Source organism: Impatiens glandulifera, unplaced genomic scaffold (genome assembly GCF_907164915.1).
Source record: "Impatiens glandulifera unplaced genomic scaffold, dImpGla2.1, whole genome shotgun sequence".
Lineage (NCBI taxonomy): Eukaryota > Viridiplantae > Streptophyta > Magnoliopsida > Ericales > Balsaminaceae > Impatiens > Impatiens glandulifera.
Window position 1 is genome coordinate 200,792 of NW_025919459.1, and position 22,946 is coordinate 223,737.

The window sequence follows — 22,946 nt, forward strand, 5'->3', positions numbered from 1 at the left end:
TGACGAATAAGAGAGAGATGTAATATATTTTGGTTATGATTATTCAAATAATTACGAATAAGAATTTACAATAATTAAGTAAAATATTTAAACATAGATATTTAATATTTGATAATTTATTTATGCTTAGCTCAACCCAAAGTACAAACACCTACATAACTCCTACTCACAAACATGATTCACCTATTAGTGTTTTGATAATCATGACTCATCATTTTATGTTTATCTTTTTGAGTTGTTTATTGACTTTCTTCGTTAGTTATAATTTTTTTTTTATTAAAATAAGCACACTATTTTTACAAAACTATATGAAGAAAATATTATCCTTTAAAAAAGAATGGAGATGGTCCCGTTACCACCTCCATAAACACAAATTATAAATGTCCCTAATAGATGTGGTCCATCTATCAAATTACACCATCCTCAACACATGATACATCATACATGAACATATTGGTGTACCATTTCAAAATTCATGCATTCAAGTATGTCAAACGACCGCATGTCAACACTATATATTAAGCCACCAAACACGAAATGCACGCGGTATACATCCTATCTTAAAATCGAGATTCATGGTAACATATCGAAAACAATGTGGGTAACGGGACCACATAACGAGCACGGGTTATACCATATCCTAAAACCCGAAAATTCAATATTCGAAACCAATGTGGGTGATGGGACCACAAAACGAGTACGTCATATATCTTATCCTAAAAACCGAACCGAAAACTTGAGATTCATAGCAATGTATAGAGACCGATTCGATTAGTGGGGCCCACAAATGTGGGCGTGGATTGAGATTGGAGATCACCCAATGAATACACAATGGGCCAACATTATTGACATTGCCATTGTGTATTAATATGGTGTGCTATGACCTTTAATTAGCCGCCTCTCCTTAGAAATGGGTATTATAATGGTGCATGCTCAAGGAGTGGTGCCCACAAGGGAAATTGAATTAGGAGTCCATGGAATTAAAGGGTGCCAGACTTTGGTACTAATTAATAATAAGAATGGTTATTTTTTCTTTTGTTTAAATGAATAAGAAAAAAAAACAATATTTCATCAAATAAGTATGTAGGTGCATCACTTCATTCACTTGCTTTGTTTTTTTTTTTCAAGATAAAAGGACTTTTATTAATAGATGCAAACAATAGTACAAACAAATAAAAAAAATTCAGTACTCATAAGAGTACATGACTATGAGGGCATTTTTAAATATAAAACAAGGTTTAAATAGAAACGTGAAAAATAAAAACAAAGAAAAGTTATTCACGGATGTTGAATTAATTATTGAACGAGTAGGTCGTATCTTTTTAGTAAGTATTCTTCTAATCGTTCAATTCATATAATTCATCAAAAGATTACGGGAATAGGCACTTTATTTTTTTTGTTAAGTCTCATCACACTTGCCAACATTATTCATCACCAAATATGATCCATTCTTGCATCACTTGCTTGGTCTAATGCAATTTCTTAGAAAAAGGTAAGAGGTTTGTGTGACTTCCAATAGTGATCAATAGATCTTTAAGAGAAAGTGATTTGGATTATGATTTAATTTTTGTAGTATGAATAAATTAAACAAAACTAATTTGTATCGTGATATGAAATAATTTAATAAATCGGTTATAATAGTTAAAAGTTCTATGATTTTCGGCATCTAAGTCACCATCATAGATTACCAAACATTATGATCACACAAAATCAACAAATATCTCAAAACTCATGTAATCCCTCTAATTAATCAGTCCACCATCCTCTTTATGAGCATAATTAAAGTCAATGTTAAGTTTGTCAATGACTATTATGATATTTGTCAATTTTTTAATGTTAGAATAAAAATATATATTGTATTTAATGTTATATATGGAATTAAATAGTTTGTTTTTAATATATAGATGTTAAATTAAGTTTATAAGAAAAAAAAAAATTATGATAATATCATACAAATATATTATTCTATATAACATTCATGTAATTTTTTTAAATAACTAAGTATGCATTTGATTTAGCTAAAATATAAACATAATATCAGAATTAAGCATGAGTGAATGCAAAGCAATAACAAATGAAGAATGTTGTCGCAGATGTTTTCTTTGATTTATTTTGTCGGAAATCTTTGGATTTTAAATTATTTTTTTTGGATGCTCTCAAAGTTCAATTTTTTTCCAATAGTTTTGTATGTATCATACCGTAAATTATGGGTGAACATTAGTCTATCCGAACTACCTAACCGTTATATTGATCCAATCTAAACTAAAAAATATTTGATTCATCTGTTATAATGTCGAATATAGGATCTTGATTGATTATAAGCGACATATTATGACCAAATATAATTTTTTTCAAATAACCGAAGAAATATGATAGGTACTTGTAATATAATGATTAACGAATGAATTTTACAAATACTAACTTGATTAAATTTATGTGCGACTTAATAAAACAAATTGTTATAATATTAATGTTTTTATTTATTTTATTATTTTAAAATTAGTTTAAAACACGTTAATATTAATTATTAGATATATAGGATCGGATATTCATCAAACAATTGTCCTTTCGACCTACTATATGATATAATATATGGTCCGATATTAGTTTTTGATTAAGTAAAATTTACGTGTTAATTTAAATTTATAAATAACCGACTTATAACCCGATTAGTAAATATTTTGGTTGTTTTGAAGTTAAACATATCATTAAATTATTTTTATCACTTATTATAATAATAATAATAAGAATAAGAATAAGATTGTTCTTCTTAAATGGAGGTCAAACCATTCCATAATATGCTCGAAGTGATGAAAGCTTCATTGATGAAATTTGGTGGCAGATAAAACGGGGAATTTTAATTATTTTAGGCACTTCTTTTTCAAACAAAGTAAATGACCCAATTTTTAAGGAAACATAAGCTCGTTTGATGTTGGTTTTTAGGGATAAAAAGTGTTTTTTTTTTTAAAATAAACTTCAGTTTGATATGATTTGTGAAAAAAATGATTTTTTAGATATATATTACTAAATACTTTTATCTTGGTATTTGTTTACTATATATAATGATTTGATTAAAGATAAAAAAAATTGTAATAGTTAGGTTTTTCCGTAAAATTTCCAAATATATAATGATCTATTAAAAATTAATTAAAAAAAAGTTTATGTATATTAAAAATAAAAATAAAAATTGTTTAACTTAAAAAACATGAAAAAAAATTAAAAGTAAAAAAACACGATGCTTAATAAGTTATCGAGCTCGTAAATTCTCGAGAAGAACGATTAATTCACCGATAGACTCTATTGACTTTCCTGAATAAATCTTAGAAAGCATCATAACAATAGTATTATGAATGATACGCATCGAACGACTACGATCATTGAATGTTCGACGATTTCTCTCCAACTAGATAGTCCACCAAAGAATAATTGAGATGATAACCCAAATATGTAACATTGTTATATCAGTTGCATCAATCCAAACTTTTCAGCAACTACCTAAAAACTCGGACATCACCCAATAAATCTCACTATCGCAGTAATACTCTACAAAAAACTCCAAATACTAGTCATCACTCGACAATACAAAAATAAGTGAGTTGTCGATTTAACATCTTTTTGACACATACGGCAATGATTAGCCATCCAAAGAACAAGATCATGAAATCTTCTGGCTCTCAAATATTTAATAATTAATCTTATTTAAAATAATTTTGTTTTATAAAAAAGAAAGTGGGTTATTTGAATAAAAAATTTAAATATTATAAATATATAATAAAAAAAACATTTTTAGAAAATATATTTTTATATTTTAGTAATTAATAAATAGATGTGAAATGTGATGGTGAGTTATTTAAAAATAATGTCAAATAACCCAAAACAAACAGGGCTCGAGAAGTGATATCAGTTGTGAAGGTAAATCCACCGACTATAGTACTCTTCAACTAGATTTTTAAGTAATTTATATAGCGGTATTTTATGTCATTTACTTCTCTCTTTAATGCAATATATAATTTTTCATCACACCTTCTTGTCTTAGCCCTCAGGCCTGGTTTGTTTTGATAAAAAGTTAACTTGTTTTCTTCCTCCATCTTATTATGAATTGAGACTCATTTTCATTGATTCATGAATGGAAAATCACACCTCTACAAACCAAAACTATTATAAGTTAAGTTATTACAAAACATCAATAAAAAAAAAAGACATCATCAGTTAACATTAAAAAATCATGTAAACAAAATAATACAAGATTTAAGGAAGAACCCGCTATTTAACGTTTTTTTATATTTGTTCTTAAAAGTCGGTGGAGTATTTCGGAGTTAAACGTTCTTCTCGAGGGCCTATGAGCTCGATGATTTATTGGGCAATATATTTGTATTATTTTCTTATTTCATATTTAGTGATTTTTTAAATTTTATTTTTTAATATTATCTTTTTGGTTGGTGTGCTTAAATGATATTATATTAATAAATGAACCATTTAAAAAACTTTAACAATATTTCTAACCCTTGAACTACTTTAATACCTTAAATCAGAACATTTTTATTATCACAAATATATTATAAAAATTCAAGAAATACAATAAAATCATTATAACACCTCTAAACAATATTACACAACCCTTTAAATAAAACAATATCTCATCTTTGCTCTCGATTTCGTTATAAACTTTATAAGCTTTTCTTTTTACTCTCGATTTTATTTATTTTACGATATTTTCAATTTTGTGACTCACTATTCTTTGTTCTCTTATCCATTCTCGTCTAACACTATGCAGTTGATGTATTTCTCTTCTGAGGTCGGATTTTTTACGTTATTTTTCTTTTGTATTTCACACTATATCTTAAAAAGAAATTTAGCCATTTAACTGATAAAAAAAATCTCAAATAATTCATTTTTCAATCAAACAAAGTAACCAAATCATAACCAATTTTCTAAAGAAAAAGAAAACCAATATCAAACAAACCCATCTCTGTCACTCACACGAGTATGCAAGTTGACTTTTTGAAGGTGTTAGATTGATTTAATTAATGCTCTTGGCTGTCTGCTTTGACTCTTTTCTTTTATGATGCAAGTGATTTAATTAGTTTCTCCCAACATTATATATATAGAGAGGTATGCATGGAAATCTTATAAACTAATTAGATCATTTCAGCAATATTTGAGCCTGAAAATTAAGAAAGAAAGTATGGGAAGAGCTCCTTGCTGTGATAAATTATTAATGGGATCAGTGAAGAAAGGGCCATGGACCCCTGAGGAAGACATCATCTTGGTTTCTTATATCCAACTACATGGTCCAAGAAACTGGAGGGATGTTCCTTCCAATTCTGGTACTATATATGTTCCATCTTTCTTTTGTTTAATATGTTTCTTCATTCGTAATTAATCGTGTTCTTATGCTTTCATTAGGGTTAATTAGATGTAGCAAGAGTTGTAGACTTAGATGGAATAATTATCTTCGTCCTGGGATCAAAAGGGGAAATTTCACTCATCAAGAAGATAAATTCATCATTCAACTTCAAGCACTTCTTGGTAATAGGTATGATTTCATTCTTAATCATCAAACTCTTATAATTGATCTCCTAACCCTAGCTCTTGAACCTTCTTTGTTGTTTCATCGCAAATAAGAGACCGAGACGCGTGTATTTGTGAATTAAAACAAGTTACAATTGATATGAAAATATGGTTAAGAGAACAATAAGATGATAGGTTTACTAATCATAGTGCTATCTTAATATTCATTTTTCATTTTTTCCATTGAAAGCATGAGTACTCTTTTTCGTTAATCCACATTCAATTAGAATAATGCTACTTAAAAAGTGAAATATTGACAAGGGTTTGTCATGAATTTATCAAATGAAAAACAATAAGACGGGAAAAAGATCAAAGTCGAACCATGTCATTGATACATCCTCAAAGGATTTAAAGCTTTAGGTTGACCTCAATTCTTTCGAGAATCTTGATTTGAATATCTGGTTTTTCTTTTGATAACATATTCATGATACATCTAATATGACTTCTATTAAAATTTGTCAAATCAAATTTGGATGTTTCATGTAACATTTCATATACTAAATTCTTTTTTGAAAACAAAAAAAAACATAACATGTTATAAAATTAATTGTTTGATTGTTTGGTTTTGTTTTTTTAGGTGGGCAGCAATAGCTTCTTATCTCCCACAAAGAACCGACAATGATGTCAAGAATTACTGGAATACCCATCTAAAGAAAAAACTCGGACACATCCTTCAAGAGAATGATAATGTAAACAATCAAAACCAAGAAACCTCAATACTCTCACTCTCACCAAGATCTAATCATTATCCAAACATGTCCAATAAGGGTAGATGGGAAAGAAGACTTCAAACCGATATTCACAAAGCCAAACAAGCCCTAAGTGAAGCTTTATCACTTCATAATCAACCATCATCCTCTACACAAGAACCAATCATATTACTCTCATCACCTCCGCCGTCGTCGTCGCCGTCGCCGCCGTTGGCCAGTTCATACTTAACTAGTGCCGAAAACATAGCAAAACTCCTCCCAAATTGGATGAAAAAGAAAAACAAGAACGACCCACCATCTTTATCACAAACAAGCTCCGATGCAACTGCTCATAGCTCCGTTAATAGCCATGGAAAATGGTCAAACCCATCGGAGCAAGAAGCTGGGTTTGGATCTAATCATAAGTATTCGTATTCATATTCATATTCTAGGTTTAATTCGTCTTCGAGTTGTGATGGGGATGATCGTGATCATGATCATGATCAGACGGCTGCGAATTATGATGGAGAACGCAGTCATCAACAAGTGTCTTTACTTCCAACGGAGAAATGGTTTCTTGATCATCATCATGATGGTGGAACGGACGGACATGATCTTCTAATGGGGGAGATGTCTTTTGGGGAGACTAATCATGGTTTGTTTGAATCTTTTAAGTAGAGACACAAGTGTTTGAACTAATTAATAATGCCTTTGATTTTTAATAATTCTAAGTTATAATAAGTATACCAAATTTTTAGGTTTTGTTTAATAATAAGAGGGAAATTGCTCTATCCATAATATATATATACATTTGCACTTTTATATTAATGTGGTTAAGAATTTTTTATCTGTGAGTTGGACCAATAAATATATATATATATATATATATATATATATATATATATATATATATATATATTAATAAACTTGTAAGAATAATATAATCTCGTTTTTGAATTCACTCTAACATAAAATGCTGATTAGAAAGATAAGGGAGCTGAAATAGGTGAGTACTTGCAAAAAGAAACAAGATAAAATCATATATCAAAACAACTTATGGCATCACCGCGTCATTGAGATCTGCAAGGTAACCGGGACTTCGATTACCTTGTATCATAGTCTCTAGGGACGGACCCAAAATTTAAAGTTGGGGTGGATTTGAAAAAAATTGGGATAGACTTAAAAAATAAGAAGATATTAGATTAAACGAGTGGATAAATGTATGTTTAATTACATTTTAATAATTATATAAATAAACAGTGAATTATATTAAAAAATTTAAAAAATTAGGGGTGATGTCACATTTTTACCATAAAAAATTATTTTATTTTATTTTTATTTATTTCGGGGTAGGCCAAGTCCCTACATAGATCTGTATCTGATAGTCTCATTGTAGAGAATCCATTTTTTATTTTGGAATGGGAAGTACGCCGAGAAAAAGACTTATCTTAGAATAGCCTCTGGTTCCACCAAAAAAAAGCCCCCTCAACACCGATTTCCTCCTACTTCATACGTCGGGCCTGTAACGGTTCTCGAAACGAAGATTTTTTTAATCGAATAACGATGTGATTCGAATACCTATATGGGGAGGGAACAAATTTTGCGAGCTGTTACAACCACTGCTGGATTGAATTCCAAGAGCCAAACGAAAAATAAAAGGTTCTCTGATTGCTATCAACTATGATGGTTGTTTGCCCTTCCATTTCCGGGTTCTAACCGGAGCTTATGAAGGTTTGTGTGCTCAGGGGCTTATGAAGGTTTGTGTGCTCAGGGACCTAACTAAGAGTTCCCTTGTAGACTTAGAAAAGTTGTGGAAGTAAATAGTTAAAGTACATTAAAATGATTACACTTCTCTTGAGTGTGCAGGTTCCCCTAGCTCAAGACTAAAACGAAACTCATTGTTGCCTCCCAATAGCGTAGAATGAAAGAAATGATCTTTTATCAGTTTTCCTCCTCCGCCTCTCTAACTGAAGTGATCCTCCAATTCGAGGAGAATCGAGAAGGACCTAAGCGGGGCCTAAACGGACGCAAGGGAATGATGTGAAGGTGTTGAAGAAGGAGTCCGCCCTTCTCACCCATGTGATGGATCGTGACTCTTTCATCGCATCCTTTGTTGAGTAAATTGGTCATACCAAACTTATAAATTCTTGAGATATGATAATTAGAGAGCCCCTCCTCGAGCGAATTCCTCATTTTGCTTGTCTTATTACGTTTTTCATAAAAAAAAAAAAAAAAAAAAAAAAAAAGACTTTCACTTTCCAGAGCTAGAGGTATTGTCTTACTTAACAGCCTAAAAAATGCACTCATTTCTGTACCGGTTCCGGAAAAGCGAAAAAAAAAGAACTTAACCGATAGTATGTCTTGATTAAAAAGGGTCGTTTTGAGGTTGTATAACTTATTTTGGTTGGTCCACGTGTAGTCTCTTTCTATATTAGTTATAGTGGGAAGCTTCCCGTCAATGTTAGATCTGGAAGAGATGGCCTGACCCAAAAGTATATCTTTGGGAACACCTAGACATTCTTCTTTAGTTTAGTCTTTCTTAATCCTTATCTGAACTACCCTCCTCATGATAGTCCAACCAGTCCCCTACTATTCCTATTTGAGCAACTCTCGTGAAACAAAGACACTAAATTCAGACGCATTGAAAATCTATTAATTCAATTTGTTACTGTCTTTCGATGCCTGTATAAATACTAACAAAAATTTTTTAAAACTAAGGGAAACTCCAAAAATGGTAGACACTTGCCTTCATGAATCTTCTCTTGCAGACCCTCAAGGTAGCCTCGTCGTTACCGATTTCATCTGGTTGTCGCTCTTCCTCTGAATTGGATGATAAGAGAAATAATGAGATACAGAGATGAGATAGTAAGAATAGGTAAGGATCCCAATATTTTCAGAATCAATAAAAGCAAAAGGTAAATAGTCAGTTACTCGCTTGAAAGTGGCCTTCAGGCCTCCCTACAACTATAGAAAGGGCGCAAGTTGAACAATGCTTACACCATGAAAATCGGTGGGAGGCGAATAAAATCTGGGAAATTGAGTTAGATGGGTTGATTCACTGTCTATCGCCTCAGCTTTTCCATTGGTATGGCTTGGAGCCTCCTCGCTCCATGCATGGAACCTCTATCTTGAGACGTGTATATTTTTCAGCCTTTCTCGACTTCTGGAGTATAATCTACCGCTTCCTTACTTTTTTAGATTTTTAGTTCCTTACAACCAATTGGGGTAGCGAGGCCTTCCAATGCCGGACTCTTTTTGGTTTGCCATCTTCTATTGTATGACTCTTCGGTGAGCCTGCAAATCGAGTACTACCAACTCCTCAAACACTCTTTCCTCCCGCCGAATCATCTTTTACACTTTGACCAGGATTAATTGATTGAGGAAGAGTTTACTATGTTATCAACTCCCCTACTAAAATGCTATAACTTGGAAGGTTGGTCGTGTCCTAGAGAGCAGACGAGGTCGTCTTAGTGACCGAGGGCTACGAGCGAGATCGCGTTCGTGGAAATGCAAGAACCACGTTACTTACCTGTCAACCACTGGAAACATCACTTACCGTATGACAGAATACTATTTTCCTAAATCAAATGACAAAAATCCTTATCACTTTTTTCTCATCGATCTAGAGGCATGTATCGAGGAGGATAATTTTTCACTATATTGGTTCCCAAAAGATTTCAAGATAGGACAATTGAATCTTGATTTTAAACATGGAATTAAAATGGGCGTGCTCTAAGATGCTACTCTAACCGAAGAGGTTGGACCTGGAAAGAGGAGGGTAAACAATTAAAGTCTAATTAATTAAAAAATATATATATATTTGGGATAAATGTTATACTATTTTATCTTAAAACAATTTTAATAAAAAATAAGGTATTAAAACAAATAATTTTAATAAAATAAATTAAATTAAATTAGTAAATATTTCATATTTAATTTAATATTTTGTGTATTTAAAAAGATTTAAATTAAAGACAAAATTGTGAATAAAAATCAATTTCAAACAAACCCTTAAGGTTTTAAAATTAAAATAAATTTGCGATCTAGTGTATCTGGGATCCGGAATAAAACTTACAGCCAGAACCGCACCCATTGGATCAGCGTTGGGTTCTCATCCAACGCTCTAGGTTAGAAACTTTCTTAATAAGTTAGAAACAATGAATCAACCTAAAACAGAACAAATTTAAATTTGAATTTTAAAAAAATATATTTGCTATTTTTGGGCTAATTCTCTTGAATCACGGCACATAAAGCTTCTCAACATGATTGTAATCATGTTGGACAACTGTTTGAATCATGTTTGATCCATCCCGACCATGTTTGATCAAAATCAAAATTTTCTAAATAATTAAAATTTTTGTGTTCTTGATTTGGTCAAAACGAACAATTGTTCTTGTTTTGGTATCAATCAAGTATATGAGATATAAGAAAGATATTGGATAACTCATTTCTCCTCAAAAACAATTTTAAAATCAAATATCCAATTTTGATCACAATTTGTTTTGAACGATTTAATCATTATCTATGTTGATTGATCTTGACATGATACATGTTTCTGATAGATTTGTGAAGCTACCCAAACCTTTAGATTAAAAAAACATAAGCTTAAATCAAAAATATGAAATCTCCAATTTTGTGTGCTTGAGGACCGAGAGACCTACACCTAGGACCGAGAGGTCCGACCGATAATCATTCATCGGTCCGGACCAAGACCTAGGACCGAGAGGTCCAACCATGGGTTTTTATATCTAGGACCGAGAGGTCCAACCTATGACCGCGAGGTCCGGCCTTAAGATCGAGAATTCCATAACCTAGGATCGAGAATTCCTAAACTCGAAATTGAGGGACGTTGTCTAGAGCTAACCCAAGACTATGGGGTTTATACACTCAGACAAAGGGTTTTTAGACCTCGGTCGATAAAAATGGACCCATAGCTTAGGACTCCTGTCTAAGGCCTATTTGGTTCCCCTTCTCTTCCATTCTATTTGAATTTATGTTTAGTCTAAACCAACTTTTGAGAAAAAAGAATAGGAATGAAAACCCAAAATTATTTTTGCAATATGGAACCCTAAACCATTTTCTAAAAACACCAAAAAATTAGAAAATTATTCAAAATAATTTTGGGATATTTCCACAAAAAATATTTCGACTAAGACTCGTTTGATGTTTATTTCTAAACCCTAACACCCTTAAAAATGATTGATGTTCTTCAGATATAATACTCCCTAGTTCTCATCAGCAGCATGTACCAACATTTAAATATTGTTGTTTCAATATTTTAAATAACGCTAAAGCATATAAACATGAATAGAACTAAAAGAATTATTAGTTAAAACTCAAACGTTATACAACCGATTTTTCAAAAGCCAACTTTATAAGTATAGACCGTTTTTAAAACATGTACGGAGGATGAAACGCGAAGCCTTTCCCTAGTACCACCAAACTACGAACTAAAAGAAACTCTAGCTAATATGTTTGTACACGTACGCCAACTTTTATTGATTTAAAAAAAATCAATTGCTGACTCTATTTAAAAAATAAATAATCTTTTAAATTAATTATGTTTAATTAATTTAAACTAAAGGAATTCTAAAAAATCGAATTGTGATTTGATTACCGCAAATCTCCGGATTACTTAAAAATGAAACCCTAAATTAATTATTTTTAATTAATTTTAAAAGTTGTCAGGGATCATTTTAAAATCATTTAAAATAATGTTGTATTTTAAAAAAAAATCCTAACATGCAAACCGATATTGAAATTCTCAAACCGAGAGTTTTTCCGTAAAACCAATACTAAAGGATTTTTTCGGAGGTTACAACCATATGAAACCATCGCCTTCTAAACCTAGCGGCTTTGGCTCAATTCACGAACACGATTGATTTGAGCTCAACCTAGATTTCTTTGGATTCATTTGTCAACTCCTCCCTTACTCCTTTATTCTTTTTGGACTTGAGGTGAGCATAAACAAAGATGGATTTGTGAACATATTGATTGATTAAATTGGCCCAATTCCCTGATACGGCCAAATTAGCCACTTTCGGTGAATCGACGTTGACCTTTGATTCTCGATTTGGACCTCCAATTTTTAATAGACGGAGATGAGATTTCATCCAAGAGTTTTGACTACCCGTGAACTACACAAAAGAGAGAGGGCAACCTACTTTTGGATACATGATAATATCTAGGTTTTCCTAGTAATTAGATTGTAATAAAATGTCCTATTATCGTCGATATAAAGATTCAGACTCCTCTCCGCCAAGGATCTTACACGTACTCTCTTTTCTTTGAGAAATCAAGTTAGTCGGGTCTATTCTTCCACTTCCAGTTCCAATCAAAGCATATAAGTTCGATTGCAATATGTTCTTTGTTGATATTCATTTAGGTCCTTCCCTCTCAAATGCTTTTGTCAACCTTTTTTCTTCAACACTCTCTTAATAACTCCTAGATATACTTAGGTTATTACAAGCCAAATCATCATGAGAGACAAAAAAGATATCCTGACAAGTAATAACTAGCATTTTCATAATAACAAGGTGCTCCTCTCGCCCTTAAACGGGCCAACTCCCATTGAATGTCGTAGGCACCAGATCAAGGACACGTGGAAGGATTTATCATGGTCTCCCCTTCCCCTTCCAACCGCGAACCTTATGAGTGAGAAAGTGAGATAAATATGTCATGAATCTTTCCCAAGATGGGCGAAGGAATGAGATAGGACACCTGATTCATTTCCTGCTCACAAACAATTAATATTGCTTCCGGCCCACAGAACCCATTTTGAAGTCAGAGTAATGGGTATTTATGTCACGAGTCTCTAGTTGTTTTGGTATCAATCAAGTATATGAGATATAAGAAATATATTGGATAACTCATTTCTCCTCAAAAACAATTTTAAAATCAAATATCCAATTTTGATCACAATTTGTTTTGAACGATTTAATCATTATCTATGTTGATTGATCTTGAGATGATAATCAACATGTTTCTGAGAGATTTGTGAAGCTACCCAAACCTTTAGATAAAAAAATATAAGCTTAAATCAAAAATATAAAATCTCCAATTTTGTGTGCTTGAGGACCGAGAGACCTACACCTAGGACCGAGAGGTCCGACCGATAATCATCGGTCCGGACCAAGACCTAGGACCGAGAATTTTAATAGGACCGAGAGGTCCAACCATGGGTTTTTATATCTAGGACCGAGAGGTCCAACCTATGACCGCGAGGTCCGGCCTTAAGATCGAGAATTCCATAACCTAGGATCGAGAATTCCTAAACTCGAAACTGAGGGACATTGTCTAGAGCTAACCCAAGACTATGGGGTTTATACACTCAGACAAAGGGTTTTTAGACCTCAGTCGATAAAAATGGACCCATAGCTTAGGACTCCGGTCTAAGGCCTTTGTGGTTCCCCTTCTCTTCCATTCTATTTGAATTTATGTTTAGTCTAAACCATCTTTTGAGAAAAAAGAATAGGAATGAAAACCCAAAATTATTTTTGTAATTTGGAACCCTAAACCATTTTCTAAACACACCAAAAAATTAGAAAATTATTCAAAATATTTTTGGGATATTTCTACAAAAAATATTTCGACTACGACTCGTTTGATGTTTATTTCTAAACCCTAACACCCTTAAAAATGATTGATGTTCTTTAGATATAATACTCCATAGTTCTCATCAGCAGCATGTACCAACATTTTAATATTGTTGTTTCAATATTTTAAATAACGCTAAAACCTATAAACATGAATATAACTAAAAGAATAATTGGTTAAACTCAAACGTTATACAACCGATTTTTCAAAAGTCAACTTTATAAGTAGAGACCGTTTTTAAAACATGTACGGAGGATGAAGCGCGAAGCCTTTCCCTAGTACCACCAAACTACGAATTAAAAGAAAACTCTAGCTAATATGTTTGTACACGTATGCCAACTTTTACTGATTTAAAAAAAAATCAATGGCTGACTCTATTTAAATAATAAATAATCTTTTAAATTATATATGTTTAATTAATTTAAACTAAAGGATTTCTAAAAAATCAAATTGTGATTTGATTACCGCAAATCTCCGGATTACTTAAAAATGAAACCCCAAATTAATTATTTTTAATTAATTTTAAATGTTGTCAGGGATCATTTAAAAATATTTTAAAATAATGTTGTATTTTAAAAAAATCCTAACATGCAAACCAATGTTGAAATTCTCAAACCTCGAGTTTTTTCGTAAAACCAATACTAAAGGATTTTTCAGAGGTTACAGCCATATGAAACCATCGCCTTCTGAACCTAGCGTCTTTGGCTCAATTCACGAACACGATTGATTTGAGCTCAACTTGGCTCTTCTAGATTTCTTTGGATTCATTTGTCAACTCCTCCCTTACTCTTTATTCTTTTTGGACTTGAGGTGAGCATAAACAAAGATGGATTTGTGAACATATTGATTGATTAAATTGGCCCAAGTCCCTGATACGGCCAAATTAGCCACTTTCGGTGAATCGACGTCGACCTTTGATTCTCGATTTGGACCTCCAATTTTTAATAGACGGAGATGAGATATCGTCCAAGAGTTTTGACTACCCCGTGAACTATAGAAAAGAGAGGGGGCAACCTACTTTTGGATACATGATAATATATAGGTTTTCCTAGTAATTGGATTGTAATAAAATGTCCTATTATCATCGATATAAAGATTAAGACTCCTCTATGCAAAGGATCTTACGGGTACTCTCTTTTCTTTAGGAAATCAAGTTAGTCGGGTCTATTCTTCCACTTCTAGTTCCAATCGAAGCATATAAGTTCGATTGCAATATGTTCTTTGTTGATATTCATTTAGGTCCTTCCCTTTCAAATGCTTTTGTCAACCTTTTTTCTTCAACACTCCCTTAATAACTCCTAGATATACTTAGGTTATTACAAGCCAAATCACCATGAGAGACAAAAAAGATATCCTGACAAATAACAAGTAGCATTTTCATAATAACAAGGTGCTCCTCTCGCGATCAAGGACACGTAGAAGGATTTATCATGGCCTCCCCTTCCCCTTCCAACCGCGAACCTTATGAGCGAGGAAGTGAGATAAATGTGCCATGAATCTTTCCCAAGATGGGCGAAGGGATGAGATAGGACTCCTGATTCATTTCATGCTCACAAACAATTATTATTGCTTCCGGCCCACAGAACCCCATTTTGAAGTCAGAGTAATGGGTATTTATGTCACAAATCTCTAGTCCTCCCTCCTCCTTCTGTTTGAAAAGGACCTAGATTTAGCCTAACATGGTCGGGAAGAAATGAACGCCACACATTTAACTAGCTCACATGGTTCACCGGTTCCACCGAGGTCTTGGGTAGAAATACTAGGCTAGGGAGCAACAATATGTTATTTAGTCTAAATTAGTACGAGAATGAGTTATTTGCAAGCAAGCTTTGAAGGGCGTAGTAGGGAAATTATCCAATTTATCAACATTCTGGAGGGGCTATCTAGCTTGGTTTGGTCGAACCTAGCAACACCACAAGTCAGGGCTTGACTTCACCGTGTGTTCTCTCCTAGTCAGGTCGGAGGACTTTTTCTCTTAGTGACTTAATATAACTCGATCCTCATTCTCCTTAAATGATTGAATAAACTAAGCTTGAGCGTCTTGAAGATCCTTGACTTTTTAGCGGACGAAGGGTCCAAAGGACACGTAGCCTATGTAGTAGAAAATCCTACTTTAAATTTATTTAAATTGTTAGTGTTTTACGGTCACTACTCTAAATATTAATAAGACTTAGAGTTATACCTCCGGCAAACAATGGATGTTTAGATCCCAAGATGGTCAAGGTGAGTTTATATTCTCAAATCTAAGAATGCTAGAGACCCATGTTAGTTTAGACCAACCTTAAAGTTTTTTTTTATTCTCTAGATCCCAATGGCTCTTCACCTATGAACTTTTACCCCAAAAACTATTATGATGCTTCGGGAGAAACCAATTCTCATGGTTTGACGGTCCTAACCTTTCCCTACTAACGAGCAAAAGAACCAGCCTAGTTTTTTAGAGAACACTTCTTGGAACTTTTAGATATCAAACTTTTTTTCCATCGTGGGCTCCCCTCGGATTATCTTGTCTTTGTTCAAGCGTCTTGAAGAACTGAACATTTTATAGTTGAGCTTCCTCTCTAACGGGGCCTTCAAGCATCCAACATATGTCGATGTTGTAAATGAGAAGTAGAGCGCCCTCGTCTTACTTGCTTCTGGCAGCCCAGCTAACTCGATTTCTCAAAGAAAATAGAGGGAACATCTGTCTACTTTCAAATCAATCTTTTACAAGCGTGCTACTAGGCCCGGGCTATAAAATAAAGGGGACACTCAACGCCTTTCATCGTCTAGATCAATTTCTATTAGTTATACCCGATAAACCCTCTATAAAAGAAACCACTTATGCCTAGTCTTCTTCAATCAAATTTATTTTTTGGCACCTGTTTGGTTAATATATTCAGCAAATCTCAATAACTCCATTGAATTGACTTCTTAATTTTTCCATAAAAGCGGTTCTTAATTCAATAGCAGCGGGTTTTGCATCTACGGAGCATGAGCAAAGTCAAATCCTTTTTTTTGCCGTCCATCAACAATCTTCTTTAGGTTTCTTAGAAATAGCTTCTAACCCCAGAAAACCCTTGGTTCCAGAAAAACTTGTGGTTCAAAAAATTCAACCTCGGTTTACGTATCGGGAATCTTTTTAAAATAAAACATCATTTTAAATAATTCTTGACAACTTTTTGAATTAATTTTGAAAATAATTAATTATGAAAATAATTAATTTGGATTTAAGTTTAAATAATCTTTAGATTTGTTATAATCAAATTAAAATTTCATTTTTTAAAATTTGTGTTTAAATTAATTAAAAATATTATTTATTTAAAACAAAGTCTCCAATTGATTTTAAAAATCAATAAAATGTGTACGTATATCCACGTATTTTTCACTTGAGTTTCGTTTTAGTTCGAAGTTTGGTTATACTCGAAAAAAGACTTTTGTGCTTCATCTTCCGTACCCGTTTTAAAAACGGTCTCTACTTTATAAAGTATTAGCTTTTGAAAATCGGTTGTATAACGTTTTATTTAACCAATTATTTTTCCAACCCTAGACATGCACATGTTTGTGTATATTTAAAAATTGTAACAACAATATGTAAATGTTGGTAACTATTGCTGATGACGTTTAATAGGGAGGAAAATACCTTACGAACATCAATATTTAAAGGCATTTGGGTTTAAAAGTAAATCTTAAATAAGCTTTTATCAAAATATTTTTTGTGAAAATATCCCAAAAATATTTTGAAATAATTTTCTAATTTTTGGCATTTTTAGAAAATGATTTAAGGTTCCAAAATTATAAAAATAATTTCGGAATTTTAAAATTGGAACCAAATAGACCTTAGGACTGGTGTCCTCGTTCCTGGGTTCATTTTCGTCGATTGAGCTAAAAATCCCACGGTCCTAAGTCAGGTATCCATCGCTCCTAGTTTAGGATTCTCGGTTGGGGTGCGAAGGCCTCTTGGTCCTTGGCTAGAATTCTCGGTCGGACGCTTCGGTCCTAGGTGAAAGTCATCGGTCTGGGTTCAGGAGTTCTCGATTGGGTGCGAGACTTCTTAGTCCTTGGTTCGATTATCTGTCATATGTAAAAAACATCTGTCAGACCTCTCTATGCTAGTTGGAAAACCTCGGTGGACCTCTCAGTCCTTGTAGGAATTTCTCGGTCTTCGTCGGACATGTTAGTCCTTAAGAACATCAAAATTGTTTGGATTCTTTGATCTAAGGGCTTGGATAGTTTCACAAAGCTCCTAGGAACATTATGAACATCATCTCAAGGTATCAATCGACCTGGCTGATGCTCGATTCATTCAAAACAGTTTGAATGCCAAAAATCGAGTTTTTGGTTTTTAGGTTGTAATAAAGTGTAAAGAGTTTGCCAATAACTTCCTTATACTTCATATGATTGATTGGTACCAAAAATATGAACATTGATTGTTCATTTGGACCAATTTAAGAACTATAAATTTTGAATTATTTTGAAAATTTTGATTTTGATCCAACATTAACGGAATGGATTAAACATGATCCAAATAGTTTTCCAACAACATTAAAAACATGCTAGGAAGCTTTTTGAGCTACTATTCTTAAAGATTAGTCTAAGAATAAAAAATTCGTTTTCAATTTTCCAAATTCAAATTTGGGTTTTTTGTTTTAGATCGATTAATCGAGCCTAACTTTCACATAAATCTTGTAAATGATCTTTAGATCGATTTTCAATCAAGAAATTCAAGAACCAGACATCATACAAGATTATGAAAACTGAAATATAAAAATTTTAATTTCAAAATGTAAGTATGAATTAAAGGATGATTGGAAGTTTACCAAGTGTTGGAGAACACTCCTTTGACCTAAGGAAGCTTCTGATGATACCTAGATCCAGTCTTTAAGGTGTGGTATATATTTTGATAAATCTAGAAGCTATGGGCTTCAATAGATAATTTCCTGTAAATTCTGATTTGAGGCTTGAAATGTGTTCTCTTGACTTCGGAATTATCAAGGGAGACTATAAATAGCCTCCAGAAGTAAGTCAATTGAGGGAGCCAAGTGGCTTTAATTAGTCAAATAGACATAATGCTATTTTGACTGTTCTTCTGGCCAATTGTTAGGATAGGCTTCAATGATGCACCTAGATATAGGGGAATGATCACCGAAGTAGGGTGATCTTTCTAGCTTTCGAATCATCCAAAATGGTTGAGAAATAGCAGAGTTCCACCTTTAAAAAATCAAAGATAGTTGTTGTTCTTATCCGTCCGGCGATCGCAATGAAGACGAAAGCCACAAGCAAAACAACGTTGTTTCGGGCAAAAACGCGAATGCGAAGCAGTCCGTTAGCGTTCCTTCCATGTTCTAAGCTCTCTGTTGTGTTTCAGCTAACATGGCATTAACTGATACGTTACTTCGCGGGCGCGCGCTCTTTCCTTTGTAGTGGGCAGCGCTAGGGCGTTGGATGAAAATCCAACGCCTATTTGATGGTTGTAATTCTTACTGCACCGAATCCTTTGGGTTTCGGCTAAACTAGATTACTAATTTAAATTTTATTTTAAAACCTTAAAGGTTTATTTGATATTGGTTTTTTCTTTTACTCTTTTGCCTTTATTTTTATATCTTTAAAATACACCAAATATTTAAAATAAATATGACAAATATTTTTTCTATTTATTTTATTTTTTGCATCATTTTGGTTTAAATAAAAAAAATGGGATAAAATGGGTACTACATTTTATCCTAAATTATTTATTTTAATCCTTCGACTTTTCTAAAATTAATTTGAGATAAAATGAATAAAAATTTATCCTAAATTATTTTATTTATTTTCTTGGGCCATTACTCTTAATTAATTAGATTTTAACACAATAATTAATCTAATTAATTATTTAATTAGACTTTGGCCTTTGGTTTAAATTATTTTAATTTTATTCATTTAAAAATAATTAAAATAATTATTTTTAAATTTATAAATTGGGTAGATAGATTTTTAGTGCTTATAGAGCTGTTAAACGATCGAACCAGACACAAAGAGCAAATCCTAAGCATATGCAGAAGTACGTCGACCCAAATATCAAATCTAGAATAGACTTATACATCTCAAAGACCATTGCAATATTACATGACATTTATTGAATCAGATGCATCAACATATTAAACTGAACAACGAGAAGGTCATCTTAGTCATACTAGGAGACACGGAGGCGAGATCGCGCTCGTGGATCATACATTTGAAAACAGTCTTATTAGATTATGAAAAACATGACATTCTTCCTATTTATAAGCCACAGCTCACTTCTATGTTTTTAATTATTCATATAATTTTCTGAACTTTAAAAGAGATTGGAATAATCATAAGAAAAGTGGAATCTTTTAAGTATCATCTTAATAATAATAATAATAATAATAATGATTGTTATACATGTAAATTTGTATTATTTAACATTTAAAATTTTATTTAGTTCATTTGACTTTAGACGCTATTTCTTATTATTTTGTAAATTAATGTTACATGTGTATTTCTTTAATTTAATAAAAAATAATTCCTTATTAAAATAATTAATATTAGTACAAGAAACTTGACAAAAAAAAATGATTTTAAATAAATATATCAATATATTCTAGTCCAAACTCAAATAAAGATAGTTGACCTTATTAAAAACTCAATTAAATTATTAAATTTACTAATATATATATATATATATATATATATATATATATAATTAAGATATATTTCATAATATTATTACATCTAAAATAATATTTAAATTATATATTTGAAAATAAATAAAAAAATTAACATGTTTAACAACATTTGTTTCAAATTCTGGGTTTTCAATCAATGTAAAAAAACTCAAAATTCTCATTAATCTTCCTTTTTTTTTTTACATTTTGTTCAACAACCTATTTGGTGATTTTAAATCTCTATATATTCAGCACTTTCCAACCGATGCAATATATTTGGGAAATTTGACGAAATAACCCTCATAAGAGGATTATTTTTAAACTTAGCATAGGAAAATTAATTTTATCAAATATAACCTTTTGCCTATGGCAAAAGACTCCTTTACCCTCAAATAAAAAAAATAAAAAAAAGTGATATTTTGTCTCTTTTTCCCCTTCCCTCTCTCCTCTTTTCATATTTCCTTCAGTTTCTTCTTCTTCCCCAAACCCCCCCGACGATCCATCCAAGGCAAGAACCCCAGTTTCTTCCTCTTCCAAACACCCGACGACGACGACCACGATCCTCCCCCAAACACCACCTCTCCTCTGACCACGATGCGCATCTTAGTGTTTAGGTTTATGTTTAGGTTTAGGTTTTGGGCTGACTGAATCGTTTTGTGTTTGAAATGGATCTGTCGAAGGCGGTTGCAGGTTGTCGAAGGCTGTCGCAGACGAATGCGCATCTGTCGCAGGCGAATGCGCATCTGTCGCAGGCGAATGCGCATCTGTCGCAGGCGAATGCGCATCTGTCGCAGACGAATGCGCATCTGTCGTCTGCGACAGATGCGCATTCGCCTGCGACACAATAACAAATAGTGTTATTTATTGAACACAATAACATACTATAGCTCAAATAGTGAGTTTTTACTATTTACCCATTAACATTCTTTTGTTTCTATTCGTAAAAAAGAATTTGTACTTGGGATTTTTTTTGAACCTTATTCTTTTTCTTCTTCTTCTTCTATTTTTGTTTCTCTTCTACCTCTATTTCTCATTTGTAATTCACTAAACGCATATTGCGTTTTATTTTCAATGAGAAGTTGACCTTTTTAAAAAAAAACTATTTACACATCAACATCAGTGCAATTGTTTCAGAAATATATAAATAAAAGAGATGATCCATGACATATATAGAAAAGAGTGAACTGTTTATTACATAGAATCTTGAAAATTCTATCTTGGGGACATTGTATAACACATATATAATGCGATACTAGTATATTATCACAATTCCTGGAATTCCCAACTAGTTCATCATCAAGAACCGATCATCTAGACATCTGTCATCAGCTCAATTAATATGCAGTGCAAAGTGAAACATCAGCAACACTGCTAAGTTCACCAATAAGAAGAGTTCTCTGGTCCCTGGAACAAAACAACAAGAGATTGATGAAATTCAGAACATTGCATAAGTTTATTATTATGAAACACACACAATAGTAAGCAACAATCCTTATATATCCTGCATGATTAAGAACAAAACAAAACAAAAAAATAACAGTAAGTGGAATAGTTATAGATGAGAATGACGATACCCTCATAGAAGAGGTATTTAAGTAAGTCCAAAGTAGTACTGACATTCAAGTTTATCTCTAAGGATACTACTACTACTATTACTATAGTGTACTAGACTCAGCAAAATGGGAAAGGGTGAAACAGATGCCGCATTCGCCTGCGACAGATGCGCATCTGTCGCAGACGATAAATGCGCATTCGCCTGCGATAGATGCGCATTCGCCTGCGACAGATGCGCATCTGTCGCAGACGACAGATGCACATTCGTCTGCGACAGATGCGCATTCGCCTACGACAACCTGCAACAGCTTTCGACAGATGCATTTTAAACCCAAAACGATTCAGTCAGCCAATAAACCTAAACCTAAACAATAAACCCTAAACATAAACTCACCTTCAATGGATATCAATGGATAATCGTTCTGCTTCTTGTCGGGGGCTCGTCGGGGGTCGGGGGAGAGGAAGGGTTACGTGGGTTTGGATCGTCGTCGATGTTTCGGGAGCTTTTCGTCGTCGGGGAGAGGGAGGGCTGGATCGGTCGTCTTCGAGGGAGGGGGAGAGTTGGGGGAGTTGAAAAGAGGGAGAGTGAGGGAGAACGGGAGAAAGAAGGAAAAGAAAAGTGAATTTTTTTTTTTTTAATGAAAGGGCAAAAGAGACATTTTCCATAAGGAAAAGGTTATAAATGAAAAAATTAAAAGGGCTATGCTAAGTTTAAAAATAACTCTCTTATGAGGGTTATTTCATCAAATTTCCCATGTATTTCCCCTTTTTAAAACCATAAATAATACTTATTTCATTATTCTAGCAATAAAAAAACACGTTATTCCCTTTATTTTTTTTATAAGCATCATGAAAATTATTCAGTTTCAAGGGTTGTCTCATCTGTGATATT

General features: G+C 32.7%; 1 protein-coding gene across 1 annotated transcript; it reads left to right on the forward strand.

Annotated features, from left to right (window-relative positions):
• The first annotated feature begins 5,164 nt into the window (after window positions 1–5,164).
• LOC124918020 (myb-related protein 306-like) lies at window positions 5,165–7,045 on the forward strand. Its single transcript, XM_047458288.1, has 3 exons — window positions 5,165–5,327; window positions 5,407–5,536; window positions 6,149–7,045. Exons 1-3 carry the CDS (start codon window positions 5,186–5,188, stop codon window positions 6,936–6,938), a joined length of 1,062 nt encoding a protein of 353 aa, XP_047314244.1. The 5' UTR covers window positions 5,165–5,185; the 3' UTR covers window positions 6,939–7,045.
• The last annotated feature ends 15,901 nt before the right edge of the window (window positions 7,046–22,946 follow it).